Source organism: Coregonus lavaretus, assembly GCF_964263955.1.
Source record: "Coregonus lavaretus genome assembly, chromosome: 9".
In the NCBI taxonomy this organism is placed as follows: Eukaryota; Metazoa; Chordata; class Actinopteri; order Salmoniformes; family Salmonidae; genus Coregonus; species Coregonus lavaretus.
This window is the reverse complement of record NC_139996.1, coordinates 47,622,027-47,634,064: the sequence shown is the minus strand read 5'-3', so window position 1 is coordinate 47,634,064 and position 12,038 is coordinate 47,622,027. Positions and strand designations below refer to the sequence as shown.

The 12,038-nt window shown below is 44.6% G+C and overlaps 1 protein-coding gene across 1 annotated transcript in view; it reads left to right on the top strand.

Moving 5' to 3' along the window:
• The window catches only part of LOC311135279 (transcription factor SOX-6-like), a 180,539-nt gene that overhangs the window by 137,375 nt on the left and 31,126 nt on the right, over positions 1-12,038 (top strand). Inside the window, exon 9 of the mRNA XM_084169236.1 lies at positions 3,829-3,908. Within this exon, the coding sequence (XP_084025362.1) occupies positions 3,829-3,908 (80 nt within the window). The remainder of the gene's footprint in view (positions 1-3,828; positions 3,909-12,038) is intronic.

Genomic DNA, 12,038 nt, shown 5'->3' with positions numbered 1-12,038 from the left:
TTGGCCCTCAGTCTCTCTCTCTCTCTGTTGCCCTCCTTTCCTGCAGTATTTCACACTCTTTCTCCGTATCTTTCTTGTACTTCTGTTGCCCATGAGATAAGCAGAAGCCTGTGTGAGACAAGGTCCTGACAGGATCCTGACCCCACATAAACTTCATACACTTCTCCCTTTGAACAGCCCAGGATGCATCCCAAATGTCACCATAATATCTTTATAATGCACTACTTTTGACCAGGGTCCATAAGCAGTGCACTATAATAGGGAATAGGGTGCCATTTGGGACACAACAGTGTTAGTCATCCTTGTCTCCCCTAATGAAGTGTGTCATGTTGGGAATGCTGGGGGTTTTATATGGAGATATATTGCTGTCAAAATGTTGTAAATGAATGAATAATGATTCACAAAGAAATGATGTGTAGTAGTAGTGACTTTGTCTGTGAATCGTTATTAATTAATTCACAACATTTTGACATAGTTTCAACCAAGAAATGTTAACGTCCTGGTTGGTCATTTCAGGAACAATAGATTGGCTATAGTGAACGGTGGAATGTTGCTGTTTATGATGTGCTGAAAGCATGTCAGTTACACAACACATATATGACATGGAATTTCACTCTTTCACACGCACACACACACACACACACACAAACACACACACACACACACACACACCACAGACTCCCTCACTCTGGAGTACATGGTATTCTGCTTTCTATTTTCTCCTCTTCCTTTTCCACATTCCATTCTTTCACACATTCCAAGGCTTTGTCCCGAATGGTACCCTATTCCCTATATAATGCATTACTTTTGACCAGGGTCAATAAGGCTCATAGTGCACTATGTAAGCATTAGGGTGCTATTTGGGACGCAGGTCTAGACACTGCACATACATACAGATGTGGGTCCTTAATTTGACCAGTTTCGTCGCAGCAGTAAAATAATCCATCAGCAGGAGGATATTATTATTTTCATTAAAAATGATCATTTCTAACAGGAAATTCATTTTAGGCTATATTAGGCTATAGTTTAGCTGTGAGATCTAGTGAGAGAAAGAGAACTACGGATTTTCAGTGAATTTATTTAAGTCATGAGGCTCTTTTGAATTTCCTGCAGCGCAGGAAGATTCTCTGCGACAACAGAGTGATCAAATTAAGATACTACACCTGTACAGAACTTACTCAACAACATGTTAATGAATAGTTCAGGGATCATCAACTAGATCCATCCGTGGGCCGATTTTTTCTTGAGCGGATGGTTGGGGGGCCGGGAACATAATTACAAATAATGAATAGACTGCAAATTGACCGCAAGAAGACCCAACAGATATAATATTTGACGAAAATATAATCATTTCGAACCTTGCTTACATATGTATATGATCATATGTCTCTCTATTATGCATGAATGCTTACAGTGAGGGAAAAACGTATTTGATCCCCTGCTGATTTTGTACGTTTGTCCACTGACAAAGAAATTATCAGTCTATAATTTTAATGGTTTATTTGAACAGTGAGAGACAGAATAACAACAACAAAATTCAGAAAAACGCATGTCAAAAATGTTATACATTGATTTGCATTTTAATGAGGGAAATAAGTATTTGACCCCCTCTCATTCAGAAAGATTTCTGGCTCCCAGGTGTCTTTTATACAGGTAACGAGCTGAGATTAGGAGCACACTCTTAAAGGGAGTGCTCCTAATCTCAGTTTGTTACCTGTATAAAAGACACCTGTCCACAGAAGCAATCAATCAATCCGATTCCAAACTCTCCACCATGGCCAAGACCAAAGAGCTCTCCAAGGATGTCAGGGACAAGATTGTAGACCTACACAAGGCTGGAATGGGCTACAAGACCATCGCCAAGCAGCTTGGTGAGAAGGTGACAACAGTTGGTGCGATTATTCCAAATGGAAGAAACACAAAAGAACTGTCAATCTCCCTCAGCCTGGGGCTCCATGCAAGATCTCACCTCGTGGAGTTGCAATGATCATGAGAACGGTGAGGAATCAGCCCAGAACTACACGGGAGGATCTTGTCAATGATCTCAAGGCAGCTGGGACCATAGTCACCAAGAAAACAATTGGTAACACACTACGCCGTGAAGGACTGAGATCCTGCAGCACCCGCAAGGTCCCCCTGCTCAAGAAAGCACATATACATGCCCGTCTGACGTTTGCCAATGAACATATGAATGATTCAGAGGAGAACTGGGTGAAAGTGTTGTGGTCAGATGAGACCAAAATGGAGCTCTTTGGCATCAACTCAACTCGCTGTTTTTGGAGGAGGAGGAATGCTGCCTATGACCCCAAGAACACCATCCCCACCGTCAAACATGGAGGTGGAAACATTATGCTTTGGGGGTGTTTTTCTGCTAAGGGGACAGGACAACTTCCCTGCATCAAAGGGATGATGGACGGGGCCATGTACCGTCAAACCTTGGGTGAGAACCTACTTCCCTCAGCCAGGGCATTGAAAATGGGTCATGGATGGGTATTCCAGCATGACAATGACCCAAAACACACGGCCAAGGCAACAAAGGAGTGCCTCAAGAAGAAGCACATTAAGGTCCTGGAGTGGCCTAGCCAGTCTCCAGACCTTAATCCCATAGAAAATCTGTGGAGGGAGCTGAAGGTTCGAGTTGCCAAACGTCAGCCTCAAAACCTTAATGACTTGGAGAAGATCTGCAAAGAGGAGTGGGACAAAATCCCTCCTGAGATGTGTGCAATCCTGGTGGCCAACTACAAGAAACGTCTGACCTCTGTGATTGCTAACAAGGGTTTTGCCACCAAGTACTAAGTCATGTTTTGCAGAGGGGTCAAATACTTATTTCCCTCATTAAAATGCAAATCAATTTATAACATTTTTGACATGCATTTTTCTGGATTTATTTGTTGTTATTCTGTCTCTCACTGTTCAAATAAACCTACCATTAAAATTATAGACTGATCATTTCTTTGTCAGTGGGCAAACATACAAAATCAGCAGGGGATCAAATACTTTTTTCCCTCACTGTAGGAACAGACTTTCTAAATGTAAATCACTATTTCGTTTTTGGTCAGGAAATTTGTGGGCCAAATAAAACCACCTGCGTGCCAAATTTGTCCCGCGGGCCGCCAGTTGGGGAAACCTGGAATACTTTATGGGGCTCAAAATAATAGATTCTAGCATTTTTTGAGTACTGTTATAAAACTTAGCGCAAGAACACAAGTCTTTGAGCAAGAACATAAGACATCTTTGAGAGAGAAGATGAAATAAAAAATAATAAAATACAGTAATAAAGTTATCCCTCAAAGAGGGGTGGGCTGTGGTTATGGTTATCTTTTTGTTGTTTACAGTATTTTTATTTTAACAATGACGTGGACATGGAAAGCCTTTTAGGACAAACATTGGGGGGTTCTGTGGAACATTCCCACGCTAGGTTGTTGAAGGCATGATTGTGATTCATGAGTGCATCACAATCAGGAACCTTACTGTTAGAAGTTAGAAGTCTTACTGCTCAGAAGGAGCAGTGGTGCATCCACTCTACTGCTACCCATGAATACAGACATAACACATTAGTAACCTTTGACAAACGCTCAGGCCACAATTCATTATAGGCCTGGACTGGCTCGTCGAAAGGCTAGTAGTCTAGACCTTTTTGTGTGGAGGAACTAGACATTAGGAAAGCCCCCTACAGGAATGCCCCTAAAGAGCAAGACAGAAAGAGAGAAAGAACCAAAGTGAGGAAACAAGTGTGGAGTGGGGAGGTGTGCAGGTTTGCTCTTGGTGTGGTAAACTCCCTTGTCTCATCCCATGCTGTATGTTGTGTTGTCTGTCCGCTCCTGACAGGTGATAACTACCCCATGCAGTTCATTCCATCCACAATGGCAGCTGCAGCCGCTTCAGGACTGAGCCCACTACATCTACAGGTAGGCTCATGTGCTGCTCCAGTCAAGCGTTTCCCGTAGGTACACATCTAGGATCAGCTTCCCCACCCCCAATCCTAATGTTAACCATTAGTGGTGGAAATGTAAAACTGACCCAAGATCAGCATCTAGGGGCAACTTCACCCTACACCCCCATGTGCTGCTCCACAAAGGAAAGATGCTGATATGCTAACAAGCATTTACAGTACCAGATTTAGGCCTACGAAATATCTGCACCAGGTGCAAAGTTGTAACTGTTTTTTGTTGTTGTTTTTTTTCAGAGGGAATTACGTCTAGAGGGTAGATCCCAATAAGCCAATGTTATTATCAGTTTGTTAAACAGTCTAACCCTAAAAAACGAACTCAGCATTAGCAACAATGCTAACTAATCAACCCCCCTATAGACTCCCATGTTTACCAAGCCTATAGACTCATGTTATTAATCTCACCACTTCCCTTATCTGAAACATGTCGGCTGAGTCAAACAAAGGCCAATATGATAAATCACTTTGGTATGCCAAGTTCCAACCCACCAGCACAGCACCTGGCCTAGGCAATTCATCATATTTTTATTGGTGCTTGATACCTGTGGTTAGAGATTGGCACGTATAGATAATAGCTATCATAGAACATGGCTACCAAGAAGAAGAAAAACAAAAAAGGCTCCCTCTCTCAGGAGATCAGTCACAGTGAGGATACAGTAAGATGACAGTGAGACATAGTGAGAAAGAGACATAATGTGATACAATGAGACATAGTAAGACACATTGAGACACAGAGAGACATAGTGATACACTTTGAGACACAGTGAGACATTGAGCCACAGAGACACAAAGGTTGTGTTTACACAGGCAGCCCAATTCTTTTTTGATTTTGATTTTTGATTTATTAAAGTTGTATTTATTTTTTCCTTTTTCCCACAAACAAACAAATAAAAAACATTGAGCGTGACATCAAGACATATCCTCCAACATAGCACACATACACAGTCAACTAGTATCTCACAAGATACAATACAGAACTAAATGGGTTCACAAGCATAAGTAATCACCTCCCAGTCTTAGAAACATGACAAATAAAACGCATCCAGCTTCTAGAATTGTCGTTTCTACCAGTGATCCTAGCAAGCATTTCATAACATTTTACCTCCAACATTGATTCTATCCACTGTTTCAGAGTAGGAGTGGCATGACCCTTCCAAATTCTAAGGATTACTCTAGCTGCTGTAATGATACCAACAGTGATCAGTGCAAATTCCTAATTTGTTACATTAGGTAACTGTTCTATTGGCAAAGAGACATATTCTCTGTGAAACTGGAATTGTTCAACCCAACCATTCCTCCAGATATTTCAAAATATCCTTCCAGAAAGGTAGCACTAATGTACATTCCCATATTGCGTGTAAAAATGTCCCAGTGTTTTTTGGGCATTTCCAACACAGAGAATTGTTGGTCAGGCCCATCTTATGAAGCCTTGTTGGGGTCCAATAAAACCTATGTAGTATTTTCTATTGAGTAAGTTTCCCCCTGGCTTCCCTTATGTTCCTCCCTGAGCTGGACAAGATATTCCACCAGGTATCATCCTCAATTTCACACTTAAGGTCAATTTGCCATATTGTTCTGAGGTTTTTACAGTCTTTACTCTGCAGATGACTAAATATTGAGTAAAAGATGGCTGCTTTATGTTTGGGTAATTCCAAATACTCAGCTACTGGGTTCTTTCCTGGATTTTGTTGATAGCCAGTTAACAAACATTCTCTCAATCGTAAATATTTCCAGATTTTGTACCAAATCTGAGTATGACATTAAAACACCTTCATTGTACAGATCACCTATAGTATGAATTCCTTTCATTAGCCACTGTTTCCAGGACACAGACTTCTTTCCTATCCGTAGCCTATGATTGTGCCACAATGATGAGTATCCTGGTTTTAGATGTGAAATTCCACATATCTTGTGTACTGTTCTCCACACCTCTTTTGAGTGTAACAAAATTGGGTTGGGAGTTTCAACAGACCTCTCCCCTGTAAGACTATGTGACAGAGTATCAACAGGGTTGAAAGGATAACTTAGTTCCCGTTATCCAATCCAAGCCAGCATCCCCTTTACCCCAATGCTTCGCCAATTTAGCCATTTCAAATGATAAATTGTACAATTTAACATCTGATAAAGCCAAGTCTCCTACATCCCTTGGTGAGCACTTCATATTCATCCTGGTTTCTATCCCACAAAAAGTATTTAGTTAATTTGTCATATTGTTTAAAATACCGGTCTGGAATATTCATAGGTAACATTGCAGAGATATCATTGAATTGTGGGACCACAAACATTTTAATCAAATTGATCTTTTCACATTTTTCTAAATTGGTCTTAATCTTGACTAGGAGTGGCTCAAAATGTAGTACAATCACTTCCTCCAAATTGGAGCTCAACTTAATACCCAAATATTTCATCCCAGTAGGAACCCTTCTTAATTGCTGGAATTACGTTAGAAGTGTTCTCCATTTTTAGTTGTCTTGCTAGTAGCCTGCCTGTCTTCTCACCTACCTCATAAAAACTGGTTCTATGTCTAAACAGTGCATATTCTGCCTTTTTGTTATACATTTCGTGCAACTGAAATTTCTATTTGCAGGCAGTTTGAAATGTGCTATCTTGGAAATGTTGTGCCAAATCCCTTTCCAAGACACAGACAGTTTCTAATCTTTTTACTACTTCAGCTCCTTCTGTGTGTGTTATGTGTTATTATTTTCCCTCTAATATATGCTTTAGAGGTTTCCCATACCGTCAGTTGAGCCTATGTTGATCTCAAAAAAGGATCTAAGATCATCTGGTAGTGATTGGCTAAATATTGCATCTTGTTAAAGCATGGTGTTGAGTCTAAATATACCCTTCCCCACATTTTCAGAGTTTATATCAACAAGTAACTCTACTATAGCATGATCTGTGAGGGCAATGGGCCCAATCTTGCAATCAATCACATTATTAACCATGAAATTAGATATCAAGAATAAATATATTCTGGAGTGTGTCTTATGACAGTGGGAGAAAAAAGTATATTCTCGATCATTAGGATGGACTAATCTCCATGTCTGTAAGGCCCATATATTCTGCTAGCATATATATTGCTGTCACAAACGTCGTATGAAGGAGTGGACCAAAGCGCAGCGTTAGTAGCGAACATACTTGCTTTATTTTAATTAAAGCATACACACGAAATAACAAAACAATAAACGACTCGTGAAGTCCTCAGTGACAATGACCGAACACGGAACAAAAACCCACAAACACAAAGTGAAACACAGACAGTTAAATATGGCTCCCAATCAGAGACAACCAGCACACAGCTGACACTCGTTGCCTCTGATTGGGAGTCACTCAGTCAAACATAGAAATAAACAACCTAGAACACCCAACATAGAAACAGAAAACATAGAATGAACACACCCTGGCTCAACATAATGAGTCCCAGAGCCAGGGTGTGACAGTACCCCCCCCTAAAGGCGCGGACTGCGACCGCGCCTAAATACGAGCAAAACAGGGAAGGGCTGGGTGGGCATTCCTCCTCGGCGGCGGCTCCGGCTCCGGGCTTGCCCACCACCCTCCAACAAACCCCCCATAGCGCCCCTGGTCCGGTCTGGCCCCGCTGGCTGGAGCTGGACTGGACGTAGCAGGAGCGGTAGGCTTCAGCTCCTTAGTGGAGCAGTAGAGCGGTACCTGAATTGGCACCGATGACCCAGGCACGGGTTGTGCCGGACTGACGACTCGCACCCCTGGCTTGGTGCGAGTGGCAGGAACGGGCCGGGCCGGGCTGGCGACGCGCACCGTAGACTTGGTGCGAGTGGCAGGAACAGGCCGGACCGGGCTGGCGACGCGCACCGTAGACTTGGTGCGTGGAGCAGGGACAGGCCGGGCCGGGCTGGCGACGCACCCCGTAGGCTTGGTGCGTGGAGCAGGGACAGGCCGGGCTGGGCTGACGACGCACACCGTAGGCTTGGTGCGTGGAGCAGGGACAGGCCGGACAGGGCTGGCGACGCACACCGTAGGCTTGGTGCGTGGAGCAGGGACAGGCCGGGCAGGGCTGGCGACGCACACCGTAGGCTTGGTGCGTGGAGCAGGAACAGGCCGGGCTGGGCTGGCGACGCACACCGTAGGTTTGGTGCGTGGAGCAGGGACAGGCCGGGCTGGGCTGTCGACGCACACCGTAGGCTTGGTGCGTGGAGCAGGAACAGGCCGGGCAGGGCTGGCGACGCACACCGTAGGCTTGGTGCGTGGAGCAGGAACAGGCCGGGCAGGGCTGGCGACGCACACCGTAGGCTTGGTGCATGGAGCAGGAACAGGCCGGGCTGGGCTGGCGACGCACACCGTAGGCTTGGTGCGTGGAGCAGGGACAGGCCGGGCTGGGCTGTCGACGCACACCGTAGGCTTGGTGCGTGGAGCAGGAACAGGCCGGGCAGGGCTGGCGACGCACACGTAGGCTTGGTGCGTGGAGCAGGAACAGGCCGGGCAGGGCTGGTGACGCACCCCGTAGGCTTGGTGCGTGGAGCAGGAACAGGCCGGGCTGGGCTGGCGACGCACACCGTAGGTTTGGTGCGTGGAGCAGGGACAGGCCGGGCTGGGCTGTCGACGCACACCGTAGGCTTGGTGCGTGGAGCAGGGACAGGCCGGACTGGGCTGGCGACGCACACCGTAGGCTTGGTGCGTGGAGCAGGAACAGGCCGGACCGTACTGGGAACACACACCACTGGCCTTAAACGGGGATCAGGAACGGGCCGGACCGGACTGGCAATACACCTCAGTACCTCTCGCCGTGCCTCTACAACTTCCTTCCCTCCTCTCGCCAATGGCTCCCGTAACCCGGTGGCCTTCTCTCCTCGTCTCCCATTTCGCCCTGTGGCAGCCTCCTGCTGCCCAGTCGCCCATGCCGTGTGCCCCCCCCTAAAAAATTATTGGGGGTGCCTCTCGTCCGTCCGACGATGGCACTGCTGACGCCGCAGCTCCTCTCTCGCCAGGGCCTTAATCCTACCCCAAGGTCCCTTGCCCCCGAGCATGTCCTCCCAGGACCACGATTTGCCCACCTGGGCCATCGCCAGCCTCTCCATCTCCTTTCCTGGCGCTTCCTCCCATGTCCAGTCTGCCTGCTCCTGGACACGCTGCTTGGTCCTTTTATGGTGGGTTTTTCTGTCACGAACGTCGTATGAAGGAGTGGACCAAAGCACAGCGTTAGTAGCGAACATACTTGCTTTATTTTAATTAAAGCATACACACGAAATAACAAAACAATAAACGACTCGTGAAGTCCTCAGTGACAATGACCGAACACGGAACAAAAACCCACAAACACAAAGTGAAACACAGACAGTTAAATATGGCTCCCAATCAGAGACAACCAGCACACAGCTGACACTCGTTGCCTCTGATTGGGAGTCACTCAGTCAAACATAGAAATAAACAACCTAGAACACCCAACATAGAAACAGAAAACATAGAATGAACACACCCTGGCTCAACATAATGAGTCCCAGAGCCAGGGTGTGACAATTGCAAGTCTATCCTATCAATCATATTGTCCATCAGTTGGTTTAAGTCTCCAGCAAGGACGATCTGCCTCTCCATATTTCCCAGTATAACTTTGACCTCATGAAAAAACGCAGGGTCCTCCTTGTTGGGAGCATATATGTTGAATAACACTACCTTAATCTCATTTATAAGAACCTCAATGCAGATAAGCCTGCCAAACTCATCAGAGTGTTGCTTCAACATTGCAAAATTAAGTATTTTGCTTATCAGAATAATCAACCCATTTTGTTTGGAATTAAATGAGCTATGATAAACTTCTGCAACAAAGCCTCCTCAAAATTTCAGTGCCTCTGTATCTGTTAAATGTGATTACTGTATGAACGCAATATCCGCCTGTTTTGATTTTAAATATGTCAATCTTTTTTCACTTGGTTACCACAACCATTTATATTCCAAGAGATTATGTTTACATAACCATTAGCCATATTTGCGCTGAGTAGTTATAGCCTGTGAGCGTGACGTGTCCCATTTAACACCCATGACAACGCTAATGAACATCATTATATAACATTTCACAATATATGCTCCAGCTGTACAATAAATCAGTGTAAATAAATGTAGAAAACCAATCCCAAAATAAAACAAAGCAACTAGAGTTGCTTCTCGATGAGTCAATCATCACAGAACTGTCTTTGACGCTGCAGAAGATAACCTGCAGTCTCAACTCAAAATTCCTTATGGTCCGTGAGGCGCTTGAAAGGCTAAATTAGCAACACGCCCCAGAGTCCCACAAACACATACCTTCATTTGTATAGTAAACGGCATACAATTCAACTTGTATTTCACCTTGTCTCGTCTTCTTTATCTAGGCTAAACACCTTGCTCTAGCAAGAATCTCTTTGCCTCCACGTTGTCCTTGAAAATCATTTTCTTTCCCTTCCAAGTAAAGAGCAGGGTCGCTGGGAATGCCAGTGTGTGCCTGACGTTCTTCTTGTGTAGTTGTTTCTTCGCCGTTGCAAACTTCTTCCTCTTCATTGCCAGTTCCTTGGACAGGTCCAGAAAAAAGACAGCTGGCGGCCTTCCCACTGAACACCACCCTTTTTTTTTGCAGCTTTAAGTACCTTGTCCTGGGCTGTATATCGTAGGAAGCGGATGAGAACCGTTCTCATGGGCCATTCTCGTCAGGCATGGTTAAATTGCGATGGCTTCGTTCAATTTCGAATTCGTGCCGGTCATCAAATCCAAATCCTTCTGCGATGATTTTCTGCACACACGATATTAGTCCACTGCCAGCCTGACTCCCCTCTTTCAGATTAACCAATCTCACCGTATTTCTCCTACTTCTGTTCTAAAGTTCTTCGACACGATTCCACAATATATCCAGCTTCTCATTACCCTTCTCCAGACGGGAAATGGCATCCTCCACTTTCGAAATCCGTCCCTCTGCCTCATCCATCCTCTCTTGTATCGCATCAACTTTTTCCTTTTGCTCAGATGCAAAAAAGCATCCCATACATGGCCCCGTGTAGCTCAGTTGGTAGAGCATGGCGTTTGCAACACCAGGGTTGTGGGTTTGTTACCCACGGGGGGCCAGTATGAAAAATGTATGCACTCACTAACTGTAAGTCACTCTGGATAAGAGCGTCTGCTAAATGACTAAAATGTAAATGTAATGCAACATCCAACAGAATCGTGATCATCTTTCCCATTTGCTCAAATAGATCCTTCAGATTTACCAATTTCTCTGGGTTTATGTATTTATCCATGTCTTGGTCGGGGGTTTCGGGAGGACTTGCTGTTTGTTTGCTAGTCGATGTGGCCTTCTGTGAATACTGCATGTTAGGCTTGAAGAAGTTTTTAGCGTGTGTCGACATTCCAATAACGCCACTTAAGTGAGATGTTTCAAAATAGAAATTATCTTTATATTAAAAACTGTACAAAAATGAAAGTGTATGCCGTTGAATTTCAGTATTTACATGCTGGTATTAGGAGCTCTCTAAAGTGCTGCCATCTTTTTTGGCGGTCCCACCTGACAGCCCAATTCAGATATTATTTTCCATGAATTGGTCATTCTTTTTCAGAGCTGATTTGATTGGTCAAAAGACCAATTAGTGGAGAAAAAAAACAGAATTGGGCTGACTGTGTAAACGCACCCAGAGAGACAAATTGAGACACAGTAAGACAAAGAGAGACACAGTGAGACAAAGAGAGACACTGTGAGATAAAAGAGAGACACCGTGAGATGAAAGAGAGACACCGTTAGATGAACGAGACATACAGTGAGATACAGAGACACACAGTGAGATCAGTGGCGGTCAGTGGCATTTAAGATGAGGGAGGACAATTTTTTTTCATGAGCATGGCCTTATTGTTATTACAGCATATTGGATGACTGTCATTCATATTCCATTCACCCAGTTCAATGTAACATCGATAGGTTTAGGCTACTACATGATACTCTAATTTTCCTTAAACCCATCATGAGGTTGCTACAACCTAGCCTCGTTTACAACGTAGGTGCACACATGTCGAGAGACACATTTGAGGTGACAGAGAGAGACACATGGACAGACAGTGACATTCAATACCGCCTTAAACACTCTTGCCTGCATCTAGC